Source organism: Notolepis coatsorum (assembly GCF_963971535.1).
Source record: "Notolepis coatsorum genome assembly, chromosome: 18".
NCBI lineage: Eukaryota > Metazoa > Chordata > Actinopteri > Aulopiformes > Paralepididae > Notolepis > Notolepis coatsorum.
In genome coordinates, this window is record NC_140182.1 from 79,170,324 (window position 1) to 79,191,427 (window position 21,104).

A 21,104-nucleotide genomic window follows, 5' to 3' on the forward strand; every position below is an offset into this window, starting at 1 on the left:
GGATATAGTATCACCAGGCTTGCATAATAACAGATACTGATATTTACTGTAATCGACTGTACTATTTTATTTCCCCCACAGTATAACCATTTTGTAACTAATTTCAGATCTAATTCTTCCTACATGATAACAATAGTGTGGAGAAACTGACTGCGTTTCAATATTTGTCAAAAACGTTACCTTTTGTAGCTTATTATCGCGAATCATAACAATTATTGATATGATTCATTCAGAACGCTGAACTTTGAACCACCATAGTGGACCACAGGAAGTGTAGAACGGAGAAATTCCAACGCTGAACGATAGCTAGCGATGTCCTCTACAAAATGGCCGCAAAAAGATTCCAATTCCCATGGTTCAACATTTCCATTTCCGGTTCCGGGTCAAAAAACGATTGGAAATAGAAAACTTAAAACGATATAAGTCCACTTTTAACCTATTGCTAAACTATTGCCAACCTAACGTTTTACATTCTACATGCATTTGTAACATAGTAGTGATATTAATACTTGAAAACGTTTGATTTTAAAAACGCTAATTTATTGCATCACTCATAAAAATATTAATATATGATAATAATGTCAAAAGGGGTCGGTACCGTCCCCGTGGGGTGGAACAGGTTAAGAGAATCTCAAATACATTATTTTATTTAAGTGTATTTTTCTGACATGGGGGCTCAACAATAAATGACAAGCAGAAATGTCAAGTTGCATGTTGTTATTCTAACCAGCTTAGTTCTGTTGCATTTCCAATTTATTTCTTTAAATTATAAATTTATCAGGGATCGATAAGGGAATCGATAAAGAATCGGATCGATAAGCAGAATCGATAATGGAATCGTATAGATAAAATCTTATCAATTCCCATCCCTAGTGTCGAAGTGTCCTTGAGCAAGACACTTAACCTCTAACTGCTCCCGATGAGCAGGTTGGCACCTTGCATCGTTTCTTCTGCCGTTGGTGTGTGTGAATGTGTGAGTGAATGGGTGAATGTGAGTAACAAAATTGTTAAGCGCTTTGGATTAAATCGCTATATAAATGCACCATTTATCACTGATCTGGGTGCACTTTAGATTCAAATCGAATGTGACAAATCCGTAATCACAATTGTTTGTTCGACAATAATCGCCATTCCAGAACGTCATGGAGGCTGTGTTTACCTTTCTGTCCATGTCTACTGCTAAACTTGTCTCCAATCTCCGGCCTCCTGGTCTGACGCAGCAGGATCTTGATGAGGAAGGCGTCTTCAGCGTTGGACGAGATCATTACCTTCTCTATGTAGGAGTCTGTTGAACCCTTGTAGCTACAAAAACGCAGGAGGAGAGAGAGATTAATAACACGGCTGATTCTAGTAGGATTAGCTCAACTAAAACTGTGAGATTAGATTAGATTCAATTCAAATGTATTGCCATTATACAGCACAAGTACAGTACAACAGTACAAGTTGAGTGCAAATGTAACAGTAAAGTGCAATAGTAATATACAATGTACAGGTGATTAAACTGTGTATAACATATATAACTGAGTACTAATAGTGCTACTCAGATGTATGTACAGAGTTGTAGTATTAATATGTACAGTGATACAGGTATAGAGACACTATGGTAGTAAGTCATACTAGCCAGCAGCCTAACCTGTAAGAGTAGGTAAGTGATATGTATAGATATACCGGTAGATATGGTATATATGGATATGTAACAAGGATTATATGCAGGTATGTACAGACAGATGTGGATATATATATATATACGGTAAGTATAAATATTAAGGCTGTCAAAGTTAACGCGGTATTAACGCACAATTCTATTAACGCCACTATTTTTTTTAACTCACGATTAACTTTTTAGAAATAAAAAATAAAAAAAAATGTATATATTTTTTTCTCTAGACTTCACTCAGGTGTATTATTGATACTCTCATTGATACTATGTTTGTTTCTGACTCAAAGTGTGTGTGTGTGTGTGTGTGTGTGTGTGTGTGTGTGTGTGTGTGTGTGTGTGTGTGTGTGTGTGTGTGTGTGTGTGTGTGTGTGTGTGTGTGTGTGTGTGTGTGTGTGAGAGAGATAGAGAGAGAGGGGGGGTGAGAGAGATGAGGAAGGGGCAAGAGAGAAAGAGAGCTGGGAGAGTGTGTGTGTGAGAGAGGGGAAGCGGGGGTGTGAGTCCTCAGCCCTTGTGTGGGTGAAAGTAACAAGTTCCTAACATTTTCCTTCCCCTATTATTTCATGCACACTTTATTCATTGTTTTAAATTATTATTTTCTTTTAAGTTATTTTGTGCATCACTCTGTTTTGAATTTGATGCAAATTTGCAATGCATGAGGGTCATCCTTTTGTGTTAAATGGCTGCATAAAGCAAGCATTTGTTGACTCTCATGTTGATAAGAGTATTAAAACTTGGAACTTGAAAAAGATCCGTTTAAGGTAGATACATATTTTTTTTATGCGATTAATTTGCGATTAATCGCGAGTTAACTATGGACAATCATGCGATTAAATATTTGAATCGATTGACAGCACTAATAAATATATATACAGTATTATTGTACATGCTATATTACAATATTTATTGAATATCAGAAAAAAGACCTTCATCCATATCATCATGAATGATTCTCTTTCATCCATATCACCCCCCGATCTACCTCACATGTTCACAATCATCTCACGTCCAAAGATCTGTAGCAACCCGAGTGGTAGAGTAGCTACAGGTACTGAAGGCTGTTCCTGGACCAGTCCTACGGTTGGTTAGAGATCTGACAGATCCTCACCTGACAGGCACGTCTCTGTACTGGGGCTGTCCTGGCTGGGTACTGCCCTCCAGTGGTGTCTGGGTGACTGTTGGCATCGACTTGTTCACCAGGACCTGCTTGTTCTCCACTTTCTCACCTGTAAGCACATGAGACGCACGCATCCGTGAAGACGGACCAATCAAACTGCTTTTGTATCGGATACATAAGAAATACGTCACAACCGGGTACTTTTTCTCTATTTCTTTTTCCACGGCCGCACCTACTTTTGGGGAAAACACAAGACACTGTTCCTACTGAGCACCATTGTATTTGGCCTGTATAGAAACTGTCAGCAGAATGCTTACATTGTTTTAAAGGTTTGTTTTGTTAGCGCATCATGTTAAGTTAATCAATTACTTTCCAACACTGGACCATTGAGGGTTCACACCATTGTGAAAAGTTAGATCTGATCTGTTTTCAGGCCTATTTCCCAGCTGCAGGATATTAGATTAGATTAAATTACATTACATTAGATTAAAATGTATCGTCATTATACATCACAAGTACAGTAAAACTAAAATAAGTTTGGCATCCAACCAGAGTGTAAATGTAACAGTGAAGTGCAACAGCAATATACAGTATTTCTCCATTTCCCTACCTGGACATTTAATATTAACTTATGAATCTCCAAGTGACCTAAAACTAAGAGGTAATGACTATTTTTGGACAACGATGCTCTTCAGTGTAATTTATATCAGTGTGTTTTGTCCTAAAGTAGTAGTTTATGAACAAACACCATCTAATCCCTGTTTGTTCTCCCCCAAAAGGGGTGTGGGCACGACCAAAATAGAGGTGTGCCGATAAAAATTCAGTGCGATTGACGTGTTTTGTAAATATGAACATGTCTCTCCTTAACTCATTCCCCACCATCGACGAGTATACTCGTTATAGCCCGCCAATCGTTGGACGCCAACAACGAGTATACTCATTATTATGATCGTTATTTCTTTTATTCACTATTTCCATTCATAAATCATCCTGGAAGGCTGTGGTACTGTGTGGCTGAGATCGCAAAGGTCCAATCCCGCCGCCTGGTGGTATGCGGCCGATGTCGCACTTCCTTTCTGACTCTGTGTATGGGGCTGTGCGTCATTGAAAGTCATCCGGGCGGAGTTTTCTTGTAACGTGGATCAAGATCTTCACCCGATCGCATTGAATCGCTTTCGGGATGGCCGGATTCATTATGCTGTGGGGGGTTATGGCATGGGCCAAATGGACATAATATGGATCATATTATGATCTAGCAGATGGCAATCAAATAATTGGAATATTCTTTTTGGAATATCATCGGCCATAGGCAAGAGCAATTTAACGTAAATTTCAGCTTGGTTGTGCATTTTCTTCATAGCCATCAACGTATGCTGTTGTACTAACGAATGGCGTTATTGACAATCAATTAATCAGAAACAACCCCCCCCCCCCCCTTTCATTCATGCATGCATGATGGAACATAATATACCGATCATATGGATCATATGCATTTAAATCTTTAATTGTAGTGTGTATAGGGACGAAATGCCAATGGATAATATATACACAACACACTATTTAATACAATACACGTCGCAGGCTATTACTAGCCTCCCAGGAATTACCCTAAACCGCTCTAAAACCATACTTATATTCACCACGGTATAAAACGGGAATTTATGGATGGAAAAATTATTTCTTTTTCACATCTTGAACGATAGATACTCTATGTCAAATGGGCCATAGTATTGCATCCATAGCTATAATATAGAATATAGTTATAGCCCTGCAAACAAGGTGACTGACTACATTGGTTTAATGCATGGCATATCCCGGAAACAACGTGGCAGAGAATGAGTTAAGCGGAACACCAGAGAGACTCTAGTGATGACGTCATCACCAGACAAATCCTGGAGCTGCTCCACAGACAGTGAATAGTGGAACAACTCCGAGGACACTGTGCCCGTAACCATGGTGATTTCACTGGGATACGGGTACATTTTCTGATTCAGAGCTATGAGCCCTACATTTAGGCCACATGAAACTCGTTTGGCGCACCAAGTCGGCCACTAATTCATTCACTTGATGACGACACAGATTTAAGTCTCGATGCTCTGATTTCCAGCTTAGAGAGACAGTTTTCCATGTTTATAGACTGTCCGAGATCATTGGAATAGCAAAATGTGCATTCTGTTTAAGGATGCATAAGAATAGCAGGCGGCCGGGTGGCGCAGTGGGCAAGGCGCTCGCCACCAACGCAGGAGATACTGGTATCGAGCCCAGCTCTCTGCATTGCTTCCAGCTTGGCCGGCCGTCGTACTAACACAATTTGCAGTGTTAAGAGGGTGGGAAAGCCGGTGGGTGGGTCCTGGTCGTTGTAAATAGCGACTCCTACAGTTCGGTCGGGACGCCTGCTCAGCGAGGAAAGGATCTAAGGGGGGTAGTGTGATCCTTCCACACGTTACACCCTCTCGGTGAGAGTCCGCGCTGCCAGGTGAAAAGAAGCGGTTGATTGGCTACACATGTGTCGGAAGAAGCATGTGATAGCCTCCACTCTCCCAGACCGACTGTAGGGGGTAGGTGCACAGCGACCAGGAAGGGGATTGGGAATTGGCATAACGACTAACATTGGGATGGGAGAAAAACGAAAAAAGATTAAAAAATAATAAAATAATAAAAAAAGGATGCATAAGAATAAAACACACTATGCTCCCTATTGTATTAAATCTCTTCACAGGGTTCAGACACTTTTTGCCCCTAATCAAATTCCAATACCTTTCCATGATATATAGTGTCATTTCCTGTCTGTGTTAATGTTCAAATGGTACTTTTTGGATCGCTTCTTTGAATGTATTGTTTTGGCAAGCAAACACTGACTACAGGCTTATGTAATCAGAAAATGTGCTGTTTGGATTGTTATTCTGTCAAAGGTGCAGCCAAACCAGACATTACAGAGATTTTGAACAAACACTTCCAAAACGTTTTGGACATTTCCACAACTTTTCCAGGCCTGGAAAACACCATTTAAAAAATTCCACGTCTATTCCAGGATTTTCAGAGCAACAGGAGCAACAGTTCCTTTAAGAAGCTAGAGCATGGTGAGATGAAGTCAGGTTAAGCGTAGTGAATCTCCACCATCCCTGCCGGGACTCACCGGGTGAGCAGATGCCGTCGGCGTCCAGGATCCGGTGCCTCCAGATGGGCTGGCGCGTGGCCGCGTCCAGCATGGGGCCCATCACCTTGTCAAAGGTCTGGTTGGTGTAGCGCCTCAGGGTGCACTTGGCGTTCTTGTAGACCAGACACCTTCCAAATCCTGGATGTAAAACAGGGTTTGATTTAATACACAGAGGAGCCTTTCTGTGGGTAACGCTACACTGCCCTGCAGAAGCTACACACAAACAGAGGAACTGAAAAAAAGTTTAAAGTTATTTGACTATCCAGTGATTTTGTAGTTACTGCAATTCTTTATACCCCTTTTCACTAAAACAGAGCAACTGAACTCTGAAACTTTTGTCACAAGATAAAACAGATATTGAGAAGAATCTTTTTGAAAAAGATTGTAGTTATTGTGGTTAGCTTCTGCAGGGCAGTACAGTGAAATGGATAATTACATAAGTTACGTTAAGTAAATAAGATAAGATATTCCTTTATTGATCCCCTTGGGGAAATTCGGGCATCATAGCAACATGGGGGAGGGGGGAGGGGAGGTACAGGTATGGGCAGGGTAATAGTAGAGAGACATAAATATAGGCAATACAATTATAATAAAGATAAAAATAAACAGTGTAAACAATATAATTCTGAATATAAGAAATATGAGAAAGTAAAGTGTGTAAAAAGGTGCAGAGGTGCAATATCCCCCCCCCCCCCCCCCTTCAAAACAACAACATTTAAAATCAGGTGAAGATTATTATCAAGATGCACCAAATCTGTGATATCAAGAAAGATACACAAAAATGTCACAGGGGACAAAAACTGTACTATACAGACAAAACTCTGAAGCACCATAACGTCAGTCGTCTCTCACCTGTCGAGCGAGGCCTTGTTCAGCACCATAACGTCAGTCGTCTCTCACCTCTGTCGAGCGAGGCGTTGTTCAGCACCATAACGTCAGTCGTCTCTCACCTCTGTCGAGCGAGGCGTTGTTCAGCACCATAACGTCAGTAGTCTCTCACCTGTCGAGCGAGGCGTTGTTTAGCACCATAACGTCAGTCGTCTCTCACCTGTCGAGCGAGGCCTTGTTCAGCACCATAACGTCAGTCGTCTCTCACCTGTCGAGCGAGGCCTTGTTCAGCACCATAACGTCAGTCGTCTCTCACCTCTGTCGAGCGAGGCGTTGTTCAGCACCATAACGTCAGTCGTCTCTCACCTGTCGAGCGAGGCCTTGTTCAGCACCATAACGTCAGTCGTCTCTCACCTCTGTCGAGCGAGGCGTTGTTCAGCACCATAACGTCAGTCGTCTCTCACCTCTGTCGAGCGAGGCGTTGTTCAGCACCATAACGTCAGTCGTCTCTCACCTCTGTCGAGCGAGGCGTTGTTCAGCACCATAACGTCAGTCGTCTCTCACCTGTCGAGCGAGGCCTTGTTCAGCACCATAACGTCAGTCGTCTCACACCTCTGTCGAGCGAGGCGTTGTTCAACACCATAACGTCAGTCGTCTCTCACCTGTCGAGCGAGGCCTTGTTCAGCACCATAACGTCAGTCGTCTCTCACCTCTATCGAGCGAGGCCTTGTTCAGCACCATAACGTCAGTCGTCTCTCACCTCTATCGAGCGAGGCCTTGTTCAGCACCATAACGTCAGTCGTCTCACCTCTGTCGAGCGAGGCCTTGTTCAGCACCATAACGTCAGTCGTCTCTCACCTCTATCGAGCGAGGCCTTGTTCAGCACCATAACGTCAGTCGTCTCACCTCTGTCGAGCGAGGCCTTGTTCAGCACCAGGGCGTCCTCTATGTCGTAGCCGCTGTAGCTCATGACGGCAATGGTGGCGTTCTGGCCGGCGGGGAGCTTCTCGAAGTTGATCAGCTCGATGGTCTTGGTCTTGACCATGGGCTTCTGGGGGTAGCCCAGCAGGTACATCAGGGTGTCGATGCGGTTCCGCTGGTTGTAGCCGATAGTACCTGAGAGAGGAGTTCAAAGGATACATTCAAATATGGATTTTGCTAAATGTATTTTTTTTTCTTTTTAAATGTAACATGTAAGTGATCCCCTACCTTGTTTTTAAACATTCATAGAACTTTTGTAATGCAAAATATATTTACGTGAATTTCCCCCCCCCAGGTAATACACCATAGACATTGAAAGATGTTTACCGGTAGTATCTTTTTCAAATAATCAATTACATTTATTTTCTAGAATATTAAAGGAAATTGAGGTTTTAGGTTTAACCTCTTAACAGTCACCCAGAAAAGTGGCAATTTTTTTACTTGAACTTGAGGACTGCATACTTTTTTTGAAAAGCGTATCTTTATACTTTATACTTATAGCACATGCATAAGCCTGGTCTCTTTTGAAAGATAACATTCTGAAGTTTCTTACACAATAAAGAAAAATCACTTTTAGTGCTAATGAAATAGAGTAACATAGGGCTGAACTTGAGTTGTACTTGTAATTGTGTAGTCATGTTTTTCTGTAGTAGTTGCGATATCCAAAAAAATGATATCCAAAAACATCGGTTCCATAGCCTGAAATCTTATGTAGTACAGGTCAAAATTTCATAAAAATTCGTTCAGAAATGGGTGATTTAGAGCGATTTGTCAACTGTGTACAAAGAAAAAAGCTCTCCAGTAATCCATTTCCTCATTGACGGCAATGCATTTCGTGTATCTTTCACTTCCTGTTTTCGCTCATAAATTTTCACCTAGATCCCTGAATTGCACAACCCCACATGGGGTATCATTGGAAAGCTACACTCATTGGCTACAACCCTGTCCAATAATCGGCGAATGATTGACAGTTCCAGAGCCTCGGGAGTCGGGGTGGTAATCTGACTCTTGCGTGTACAAGTCGCACACCCGACATGGCATGTAACTCGAGAAAAGCTGAACGGATTTTGTCGAGTGAGGTGGCACTCGAACGGTAACAAATAGGGCTTTAATTCTATATATAATATGTTGTATAATGTAGACCCGAGACGCTAGACGCTCGCAAAGTGCCGTGTTCCACCGGTGGGCAAATTGTCCTTAAAAGGGCCCAGGCCGTTGCCAGGTAAGAGGTTAAAGCACCATCTGATAGGAATAATTTACCAGCTCATTCAGATCAATTACATCTTTCCATGTCTAAGGTTTCATTGCTTGATTATTTAAAATGTACTTGTTTTTGTTTTTTGATATTTGTAATACAATCAATGCAATGGTGTGTGGTTTGGGGTTAGGAGCATGAGAGCTCTTGTTCTATGTTCATGTCTTTGTATGTTTATTGTTTTGCGTCATTTAATTGTTTATCATTTGTTATAGTTTATATTTTGTTTTGTCTGGATGTTATTAACGTTATGCTTTGTGTTGAGGACCCCCCTCAAAAACGAAATGCATCTAATTTTTTTTTTTAAATTAAATTAAAATAAATACACAGATCAACATTTTCAAAACCCTGAACCTCAACGGTATCCGCATGACGTGTCAAACCAAGCGCTTCATGACGGAACACGCATTACAAGCCTCTAATCCTGCTGTCCTGCGGGGGCCGGGGCCGCTGAGGAGGACCGTCTCCGTGCAGCAGCAACGGAGGGCGGAGGAGCACGGCAGGTTACGGCATAATGGCCGCCCTCCCCGGAGGCCTTGACATTTTGTCAGATGCTATTACTTCACAATCAGGCTACAAGCACAGAGCCTGTGATAATGGGCCCCGGGCGGCACAGCCGGATTTGCACATGTATAGGCCCGTCCGCACAAAACAGGCAAGGCAAAGGATATTGGGCCAAATATAGTTCCAGTCTGTGTTTTTGTAAAGATGGGGGGTGGAAGCGAGAGAGAGAGAGAGAGAGAGAGAGAGAGAGAGAGAGAGAGGGGGGGGGGGCTGGAGGATGAGAGAGAGAGAGAGAGGGGAGGGGGGGCTGGAGGAAGAGAGAGAGATGAGTGGGGGCTGGAGGAAGAGTGAGAGAGACAGAGAGGGGGGAGGGGTGGGATGGAGGAAGAGAGAGAGGGGGGGGGGCTGGAGGAAGAGAGAGAGGGGGTGGAGGAAGAGAGAGGGGGGGCTGGAGGAAGAGAGAGAGGGGGCTGGAGGGAGAGAGAGAGACAGAGAGAGAGAGGAGGGGGACTGGAGGAAGAGAGAGAGAGAGAAGGGGTGGGATGGAGGAAGATAGAGGGGGGGCTGGAGGAGAGAGAGAGAGAGAGAGAGAGAGAGAGAGAGAGAGAGAGAGAGAGAGAGAGAGAGAGAGAGAGAGAGAGAGAGAGAGAGAGAGAGAGAGAGAGAGAGAGAGAGAGAGAGAGAGAGAGAGAGAGAGAGAGAGAGAGAGAGAGCAGGGGGGGTGGGGGTGGGGCTGGCGGGAGGCTCTTATGAATGTTAGCAGTGGCGTTTGGGGAAGTGTTGGTTACCAGGGAGCTGGTGGGTGCGCTCTCTCTCTGTGGTCTCTTGCAGCTGAGCACACTGACCTCCTGAGCACAGCCAGAGCAGACACAATGAATTGCTAATGACACTCTGGGTGACTGGCAGGGAAAGGGCCTCTGCACACACACAACACAAAGAAGAACCTACGCAAGCGCCCCCCCCTGTGTTTGATGTCCATGCGCATACACACAATGACACACACACACACACGCACGCACGCAGACACGCACATAGAGACACTCGATCAAACATAGAAATGTATTCTGACAAGGAGTAGCGCATATTTTTGTGGGTGTGGGTGACAGAGAGTGATTGGCAGGTCTTTTTGGGGGGGGCGGGGTGGGGGGGGGGGGGTGTGGGGGAATGTGAGGAACAGTGTGCATGAAAGATCTCACTGATCCGAGTATTAGGTGTGTGTGTGCATGTACACGGATAAATACTGCTACTGTATGGAGCATGTTTCACAAAGGATTCCTGATCCTCAAAAGGTTCCTCTTCAGTAGCAGAGGACCTGCCTAGTGAGAGGACCTGGCTAGTGAGAGGACCTGGCTAGTGAGAGGACCTGGCTAGTGAGAGGATCTGGCTAGAGAGAGGACCTGGCTAGAGAGAGGACCTGGCTAGAGAGAGGACCTGGCTAGTGAGAGGACCTGGCTAGTGAGAGGACCTGGCTAGTGAGAGAGGACCTGGCTAGTGAGAGGACCTGGCTAGTGAGAGGACCTGGCTAGTGAGAGGACCTGGCTAGTGAGAGGACCTGGCTAGTGAGAGGACCTGGCTAGTGAGAGGACCTGGCTAGTGAGAGGACCTGGCTAGAGAGAGAGGACCTGGCTAGTGAGAGAGGACCTGGCTAGTGAGAGGACCTGGCTAGTGAGAGGACCTGAGAGGACCTGGCTAGTGAGAGGACCTGGCTAGTGAGAGGACCTGGCTAGAGAGAGAGGACCTGGCTAGTGAGAGGACCTGGCTAGAGGACCTGGCTAGAGAGAGGACCTGGCTAGAGGACCTGGCTAGAGAGTGGACCTGGCTAGAGAGTGGACCTGGCTAGAGGACCTGGCTAGAGAGTGGACCTGGCTAGAGGACCTGGCTAGAGAGAGGACTTGGCTAGAGGACCTGGCTAGAGAGAGGACCTGGCTCGAGAGAGGACCTGGCTAGAGAGAGGACCTGGCTAGAGAGAGGACCTGGCTAGAGAGAGGACCTGGCTAGAGAGAGGACCTGGCTAGAGAGAGGACCTGGCTAGTGAGAGGACCTGGTGGCTAGTGAGAGGACCTGAGAGGACCTGGTGGCTAGTGAGAGGACCTGGTGGCTAGTGAGAGGACCTGGTGGCTAGTGAGAGGACCTGGCTAGTGAGAGGACCTGGCTAGAGAGAGGACCTGGCTAGAGAGAGGACCTGGCTAGAGAGAGGACCTGGCTAGTGAGAGGACCTGGTGGCTAGTGAGAGGACCTGGCTAGAGAGAGGACCTGGCTAGAGAGAGGACCTGGCTAGAGAGCAGTGTTAATTTAGTCAATGAAAACTATGACTAATATGGTCGTCAACGTAGCTTTTTCCAATGACAAAAACGAGACGAGACGTCATGTTAATGGAGATCATGTGACACTAACGTGACGAAATTATTCATGCAATGTCGTTGACTAAAAACTACGACACAAAATGTAGTTTGCAAAATAAAATCTTGCTAAACGTTTATTCAACATCAACTTCAACACTGCTTATTTGCTACTTGCTAGCTAACAGGAACTTGTTTGCAGACAGGAAAGTAACAAACATAATTGTCAGTGCGGAACCCTTATCCCCAACACATCGTTACGTGGGTGAATTATTGTAATGTTGTGGGGTTTTGTGTGTCGCTCTAGTTGTATGGTCTTAGGGGCACCACTGTTATGCTGTGGGCGTTGTTTCCCCCCGGGAGATATGGGAGGACGGACCGGATGTTACGTTGTTGTTGTGAAGCTAGCGTATTAGCAGGTAGCTGTGTTGTGTATGAGAAGGGAAGTATCAACAACATGTAAGACCCCATATTGAGCTGGAAATAAAGCACCATACAGAAAAGGAAACTCTCCTCTTTCTTCCCTACATTACTGCATGACGGATCGCTACATTATGTTGATCCACCACAATAGAACACATTAACTCATTGACTGCCGGAGGTCGCTGTGGGCGTATAGGCCGTTTGTGCCAGCGCTGTAATGAAATGGGGGTATATGCCGGTGTTTGTAGTGCTGAAACTATATTAAATATTATAGCTATGGATCTAATGACATAGCCGATTGTCAGAGTTTCTTCCGGTCAAGTTGCAAAAAACTGATAATTTTTTCATCAATACATTCCCGTTTTATACCGTGGTAAATATGAGTATAGCTTTAGGGTAGTTCTGTGTAATCCCGGGAAACGCTGCTAAACAGCGTTTTAGTGCAATTCACTAAACACGTTGCCATTCCTCGCTTGGATCAACAATCAATCTGAAATCAACGCTAGATTATCGGTATTATGTTTCATCGGATAAATACTGCTACTGTATGGAGCATGTTTCACAAAGGATTCCTGGTCCTCAAAAGGTTCCTCTTCAGTAGCAGAGGACCTGCCTAGTGAGAGGACGTGGCTAGAGAGAGGACCTGGCTAGTGAGAGGACCTGGCTAGTGAGAGGACCTGGCTAGTGAGAGGACCTGGCTAGTGAGAGGACCTGGCTAGAGAGAGAGGACCTGGCTAGTGAGAGGACCTGGCTAGTGAGAGGACCTGGCTAGTGAGAGGACCTGGCTAGTGAGAGGACCTGGCTAGAGGACCTGGCTAGAGAGTGGACCTGGCTAGAGGACCTGGCTAGAGAGTGGACCTGGTTAGAGGACCTGGCTAGAGAGAGGACTTGGCTAGAGGACCTGGCTAGTGAGAGGACCTGGCTAGAGAGAGGACCTGGCTAGAGGACCTGGCTAGAGAGTGGACCTGGCTAGAGGACCTGGCTAGAGAGTGGACCTGGCTAGAGGACCTGGCTAGAGAGTGGACCTGGCTAGAGGACCTGGCTAGAGAGGACTTGGCTAGAGGACCTGGCTAGTGAGAGGACCTGGCTAGAGAGAGGACCTGGCTAGAGAGAGGACCTGGCTAGAGAGAGGACCTGGCTAGAGAGAGGACCTGGCTAGAGAGAGGACCTGGCTAGAGAGAGGACCTGGCTAGAGAGAGGACCTGGCTAGAGAGAGGACCTGGCTAGAGAGAGGACCTGGCTAGTGAGAGGACCTGGCTAGAGAGAGGACCTGGCTAGAGAGAGGACCTGGCTAGAGAGAGGACCTGGCTAGAGAGAGGACCTGGCTAGAGAGAGGACCTGGCTAGTGAGAGGACCTGGCTAGAGAGAGGACCTGGCTAGAGAGAGGACCTGGCTAGTGAGAGGACCGGAGAGGACCTGGTGGCTAGTGAGAGGACCTGAGAGGACCTGGTGGCTAGTGAGAGGACCTGGTGGCTAGTGAGAGGACCTGGCTAGAGAGAGGACCTGGCTAGAGAGCAGTGTTAATTTAGTCAATGAAAACTATGACTAATATGGTCGTCAACGTAGCTTTTTCCAATGACAAAAACGAGACGAGACGTCATGTTAATGGAGATCATGTGACACTAACGTGACGAAATTATTCATGCAATGTCGTTGACTAAAAACTACGACACAAAATGTAGTTTGCAAAATAAAATCTTGCTAAACGTTTATTCAACATCAACACTGCTTATTTGCTACTTGCTAGCTAACAGGAACTTGTTTGCCGACAGGAAAGTAACAAACATAATTGTCAGTGCGGAACCCTTATCCCCAACACATCGTTACGTGGGTGAATTATTGTAATGTTGTGGGGTTTTGTGTGTCGCTCTAGTTGTATGGTCTTAGGGGCACCACTGTTATGCTGTGGGCGTTGTTTCCCCCCGGGAGATATGGGAGGACGGACCGGATGTTACGTTGTTGTTGTGAAGCTAGCGTATTAGCAGGTAGCTGTGTTGTGTATGAGAAGGGAAGTATCAACAACATGTAATTAAGCATTACATCACGCGCAGGAGTGGTTTGTGACCAATAAACCATGCCTAGGGGTGGTCGTTAGGCCCGAGGCGCAGCCGAGGGTCGTTAGACCCCCCTAGGCATGGTTTATTGGTCACAAATCACGACTGCAAGTGATGTAAAGCTTTTATACAACTGCTAAATTCATCCAACCTTATTTCTATACAATAAACACACATTAATCGAAGATTTATTGAAAAAACCATCCGCCAGAAAAAGTAGTTCCCACAACTACAAAAAAGACAAGTTGCCTCCATGTGGAAGCAGCTTGAAGTGCATCCAACCAAACTAACACATCCAACTGTGTATTATTGGAATGATTGAGAGAAGTTGCCTCATGTGGAAGCAGCTTGAAGTGCATCCAACCAACTAACACATCCAACTGTGTATTATTGGAATGATTGATTGAACATTTTATTACCAGATGCAGAATGGGTACAATACAGTACGGCTCAATACACACAATTGTTAAGGGAATGCAGACCTACTTTCCATAGAACTTCATTCTTAGATGCTTCTATATAAAGTAGGTAAAACAAATTAAAAAGTCTTCTTTGCCCTATAGGAAAAAAACGTTTTCTTCGCCCTATTCTTTTATTTATTTTTTTAAACCTACTGTAGAGGGCCTAAACTTAACCAGTTGGAAACCAAGCGTACAGTAATAAAATTAGCAATCAATCAATCAATCAACTCAATAGGCCATGCTCACTTAGAACAGCGCAGCACCCAGCTCTCTGACTATCCCCCGCGTTGCAGGCAGAGTGTGTGTGCGTGCGTGTGCGTGCGTGTGTGTGTGTGCGTGTGTGTGTGTATGTGTGTGGGGGGGGTGTGTGGCGGTGGGTGGAGACTAGAGCGAGCGCTGACAGTCGAAAGGAAAAAGAAATTGAAAAAAAATCGCAAATTAATCCATCAATCAATCCGCGATTTTTCTTTTGTTACAGAATGATTCAAGACCCATCAATTACATCATCCAACATTGTTTAAACGACTAAGACATTCGCTGTGACAGAATCGCTTGATATTTAGTCGTTTAGTCGCATCAACATATCCATTTGTAAAGATTATTGGCCACCTTCTTGTGATCCGGCGGAGTGATGTGATGTGGGTCGGTTGTGGGCGGGTCCTGGGCCAGCAGCGTGGATTGTTGCCAATAAAGACGTGTAAAATGACTGTTTCAGCCAATCAGAATCGAGACATTTGCATGCCGTTGTATAAGACCCCATATTGAGCTGGAAATAAAGCACCATACAGAAAAGGAAACTCTCCTCTTTCTTCCCTACATTACTGCATGACGGATCGCTACATTATGTTGATCCACCACAATAGAACACATTAACTCATTGACTGCCGGAGGTCGCTGTGGGCGTATGGCCGTTTGTGCTAGCGCTGTAATGAAATGGGGGTATATGCCGGTGTTTGTAGTGCTGAAACTATATTAAATATTATAGCTATGGATCTAATGACATAGCCGATTGTCATTGAGTTTCTTCCGGTCAAGTTGCAAAAAACTGATCATTTTTTCATCAATACATTCCCGTTTTATACCGTGGTAAATATGAGTATAGCTTTAGGGTAGTTCTGTGTAATCCCGGGAAACGCTGCTAAACAGCGTTTTAGTGCAATTCACTAAACACGTTGCCATTCCTCGCTTGGATCAACAATCAATCTGAAATCAACGCTAGATTATCGGTATTATGTTTCATCATGCATGCATAAAAGGGGGAGGGGGCGGGGCGCCCCTCCGTGCTTTGATCGCTACCAACGGGATACGTTACACACACACACACCACACACACCCCGATCGCGGGGAAAGAATTATCGGATCAACGAAAGATTGATAAGATATAGTCCTTACCTTGTCTATGATGTACTGCAAAAAGAATAATCCAATTATCTGATCGCCATTCATAATACTGGTCGCGATCGTGTATCCAACGTTATCCAGCATTGAACATGAACCCGGGGGGGGCGGACCCTCGTCGATGCTTGTGTTATAAGTGCTTGTCTTGCCGAAGTATTTAGACCCCGCTCACACACCGCAGCTCGGCCCAGACAACAAGCCACAATGCCACATCATTTCAAATGGAGTGCAATAGCGTCCGCAAGGCGGTAGGCGGCGATCTCAGACAGAGTGCCACACATTTCCACAGCACAGCAGGATGAATTATGAATGGAAATAGCGAATAAAAGAAATAATGATCCAATAACGAGTATACTTGTTGTTGGCAGAATTCAATGGCGGCTAGGGCTGCAACGATTAGTCGACATAATCGACGATGTCGATTATAAAAAATCGTCGACGAGGAATTGTTGCATCGATTAGTCATACATTTTTTTTTTATTATTATTATTATTATTATATATATATATATATATATTTTTTTTTGTGCACTACCTATCTTTGTGAAAGTGGCTTCTCAGCTCTGGTCCAGCCAGCTGAAGACTTCTTAGCTTAACATAACAGACCGACAGTAAGTTTGGGGGAACTAATGGGATAACTGGGGATGTTGTTTGGTCCTGACAAGAGTCTCAAAGCAACTCTGAGGTCATGCTCAATGTCCAATCTGTTCCTCTGCTCTGTCTTCAGCTGGACCAGAGCTGAGAAGCCACTTTCACAAAGATAGGTAGTGCAATTTTTTTTAAATTAAAATAATTTTTTTATATAATTGTTTTTCGATTAGTCGACAAATCGAAAAAATAAGACAGATTAGTCGACTACCAAAATAGTCATTAGTTGCAGCCCTAATGGCGGCTATAACGAGTTGACTCGTTGTTGGCGGCCATTGTGTTAAATAGCTTACATAAGTCTAACCAGCTAGCACTAACGTTAGCGAAGTTCTGTTAATAGTGGTGACGCTCGGCGTCACTCATGCACTATCCTCGCATATGTGCACGCGCACTGAATAAAATTCCACAATGTACCTTTATCCCAGTATTAGTCTGACCACACCCCTCGTTAGCTTACCTTCATAAGCAGGTGTGTGGTCACCTGCTCTCCTCCTTCCCAAGCTTTCACCACAAGGTGAGATCAAGGGCTGCAGCGGCATCGGACGCCGAGCGTCACCACTATTAACAGAACTTGGTTATAGTCATAATCTATCGTTCTGTATTCATAGTGGCTCCGCTCGGCGTCACTCATGCACAAGGGAGGCCGAGCGGGAGCCACCGGCCGACAAATACACCCCGCTGAAGGCCCCCCACAACCATCAGAACAGGGAGGGCCGAGCCCCCCCGACCCCCCCTAATGGAGGGCACCCCCCCTATTGGAGGTTTCCCGGGAGGGCAACGGACCCGACCGTGCGAAGAGGCACTCAAGCAACTCAACGCACAGGGTGAGCAGACCGTGGCCTGACCCCACGACTACACACACGCACAACCCGCATGCCACCCGGGAACGAACGGAGGGAACAACCTCGTTACTGCCCCCAGAATCACGGGGTCAAGGGCAAACCCAACCCCGTGGCAAGGCCGTAGCAGCGGAGCGCGAAGGAAGGCCCAGACCCACCAAAGGGACTGGACCCCCTGGAACGGGGGCCCGGAGAAGTCCATGATGCCAGCATCAAGACCCCACCAGGTGGGCACTTAGTGACCCCGCCCCCCCACATCGCCAGCGTATTCGGACAAAGGCCCCCCAGCCGAGCGGGCCCTGTCCCCCCAATAGTACACCACCTGGCACACTGACCCTGCAGAACAGTCAGTCAGCATGGCCGTAAGCACACAAAAAAGGTTAACCAACGGAAGCAGGCAGCGCACCGGGAAAAAACCAGGCAACAGGCTGTAACCTGAGCCTGGAGCACTGCGGACGAGACAGGCGCCAAAGGAGTCAGCTGAAAACAGCCGCCCCGGCGGAAGGGGCGTATGCTGGCGTTGTTGCATGACCAAGCCTCCATTTAAAAAAAACCCACCCAGAGGGGTTGAGGCAGAGAAGGCTGACACGATTGGCAGACGTCATGAACGTGCAGGGGCACCCTCAACCGGGTAACCCGGGAGTTGACACTGCTCCAACACACCAGGGAATCAACCACCTTGGTGTTACCCAATGCGGTGGTTGTTCCTATAACCCCTCAAGAAAAAACTCCAAAACACACCTGCGGGTATACACCGGCTATACCGCAGTACAAGTGTTTCAGTTTTCAAAAAAGGGTTAACCCAGGCCTACGGGTCGACGAAACTTTACTTCGGACCGGGCCCGGCGATACGGGAAGCACAGGGTCACCAGAGAAGGTCAAAGACCACCCCAACAGGCCCCTCTTCGCCATGCGTGAGAGAGGAGCGAAAAGAATGGAGAACCAGCCCCAAGCACACCGTACTTGGTATTCCCAGGCGGTCTCCCAACCAAGTACTAACCAGGACCAACCTGCGTAGCGGCCGAGATCTGACGAGATCGAGCGTGTACAGGTTGGCATGGCCGTAAGCCATTACGACAGTGCAGAGTACAAAATGTACCCAACCAGGGTCTCCATAGCGCTTAACCCTGTGACACCCGGACCGACCTGGCATTTTCCCCCTGAAAAAGCCCAAGTCCCTCAGGGTACCAGAACAGCAGATCTGCACACCCCGGCGGACAACGGGTTTAACTGATCCGGACCAGCGTGACCAGAACCAGTCCCGTGCCCTAACCACGCCGACATGCCTACTCCAGGAGAAGATATGCGTGTTGATCTTAAACATGAAAAGAAGGCGCCACCCAGACGTTCAGTGCGAACCGCGCCCGGTGGCCCACCCCCAGGGCGTGAGACCCCTCTACATATGTTCAGATCCATTCCGTCATCATCCCCCAGATATGAACGAGAATCCGTCGACAACCAAAACAGGTCGTCGGAAGAGGAAAAACCTCCATCCCAGTTGCTTTATAAAAACGCTGTTTTAACCTCAAGCAACCAAGGCGTGCCAGTCATTCGCCTGATTACAGAACACCCCGAGCTAGCACTATACGTGCGTCGGGACACAACCACATCAATGAACAGGCTATTTAGACCTGTCATTGAATCCCCAAGGCGCCCAGGGGAACGACAAGAGGGGTGTGATGCTTCCTAACTCCAACTCTTCTTAATAGAAAAGAAGGAAGCACCAACAGTATGTATCCCAGTCTACACAGCCGGGGTAAAAATGTGAAACATCCCACCACCCTCCCATAGGGAGGAGACGGAAATCCCCAGAGAGACTTCCCACGCGAGCTGTACAGATTGAAAAGAATATATTGCACCTTGAGCCATGTAAAAGTTTGGTTTTAGGGCTCTCCGGGGAGGAGGCACTGAACCCATACACACTCAATAATCGAATTGAATCGAATACACACACAATAGAGTAGGACTCCTTCTTGAGGTTCCACTCACCTTGACAATCTGAGGAGGCTCTGTACTCTGAGGAGGCTCCCTCACATGGAAGGAGAGTCCCAACTCACAGAAGGCCCGAATAGGAGCTTCGTGAGGAGGAGCCCTGACCACCCCCCGAAACAGATCCATCATATGGACCTGAACAGCACACGGAAGTCCTACCAACAGAGACGCGCACAGTGACGTACTCTATGGCGGGAGAATTTCTGCGGTGCACACGCCCAATATTCCAGGGCGTGGGACCAGGAAACTCCCCCCCCCCCTCACCCTGTAACGTGCCGAACCGCAACGTGACAGGAACCTTGAAGGACAGGTGGGTTTACCCCTGACCAACAGAAAAAAGGGGGAGAAAAGGTTACCAGTTCACCCCTTTACGACCCCACACCCATGATACGATGTAATGACAAAAAAGAGTATGACGCACTTGACGCAGTCATAGTCAGCTCCATGAAGCGTCTAACAGCTTCACACAGTGCATGTGCCAACCTGCTATCTGATTTTTACTAAGGAAAAAACACAGAATAGAGAGGGCCCTCTCAAGAGCTCCGGTATCAGACTTACACATGTGCTTCTGTGGCCAGCCCAACCCAGTTGTAGGTCACACGACACACACAACCCATTATCACCTACAAAAAATGGCAAAAACACTCTACAGAGGAACGCCGTTTTTCATAATGAGAGAATACACAATTCTCGATTAGTATCGGCCACAGGCCTTGCTAAGCACACACGAAAAAGCGACCAAACAATCTTTTCTTTAGGAAAATAAAGTTTCTCAAGCGGTTAGCACAACCCCAGCAACTAAGCTAAGGGTTACATCGTATCCCTACCACACAGTGACACAATATAGTGTAACAACATGTCTGAGGAGGATGAAGAAGTCCCCAGGGAACCGGGGGGAAACACAACCCTCCTACTTTACCCTTAAAACGGCCAGTTAAACAGGTAAACCTGTTAATATGTGAACACACTGTTCATTGTCATTACAGGCTGAGAAAAGAATCATTCTTTACTCATATGTCACTAAGCATAGCTTTATAGGTTAGTTTAACCCCCTTAGTTGTGAGTACACGGTACATGAACACACAATGTGTCTCAACACAACAAACCAGATCATTTTCACATCTGTAACAATAACCCGATTTGCATGGAGACCAGTGACAAGACAATTCACACATAACTCGCGTCGTATCCTAAATGTAGTGCAGCAACACTCGTTTTGGAAAACATCGTTATTTACAAAACATTTAGAAGGGAAAGCAAGAAGAAGTGTTCAAGGTCTGGTCAGGACCTTGCCTACCGGGAGCGCAGATCAAGCAAATTGCAGTCTCTAACATGGCACCGAAGTAACACAGCCTCCTGTGTTTGACGACACGGGCAGCTCGCTGCTCCAACCCGCCGCTACGGTGCTCCTTGTTGACGCAGTCCTCGCCGGCCTGGCTCAGGGCAGGTTCG

The 21,104-nt window shown here is 46.2% G+C and overlaps 1 protein-coding gene across 1 annotated transcript in view; it reads right to left on the reverse strand.

Moving 5' to 3' along the window:
* polr3b (polymerase (RNA) III (DNA directed) polypeptide B) overlaps nucleotides 1-21,104 on the reverse strand; it is a 105,373-nt gene that overhangs the window by 29,686 nt on the left and 54,583 nt on the right. The window contains exons 20-23 of the mRNA XM_084334814.1: nucleotides 7,666-7,875; nucleotides 5,911-6,069; nucleotides 2,766-2,883; nucleotides 1,160-1,302 (exon numbers count right to left, since the gene is read on the reverse strand). Of these exons, the coding sequence (XP_084190940.1) occupies nucleotides 1,160-1,302; nucleotides 2,766-2,883; nucleotides 5,911-6,069; nucleotides 7,666-7,875 (630 nt within the window). The remainder of the gene's footprint in view (nucleotides 1-1,159; nucleotides 1,303-2,765; nucleotides 2,884-5,910; nucleotides 6,070-7,665; nucleotides 7,876-21,104) is intronic.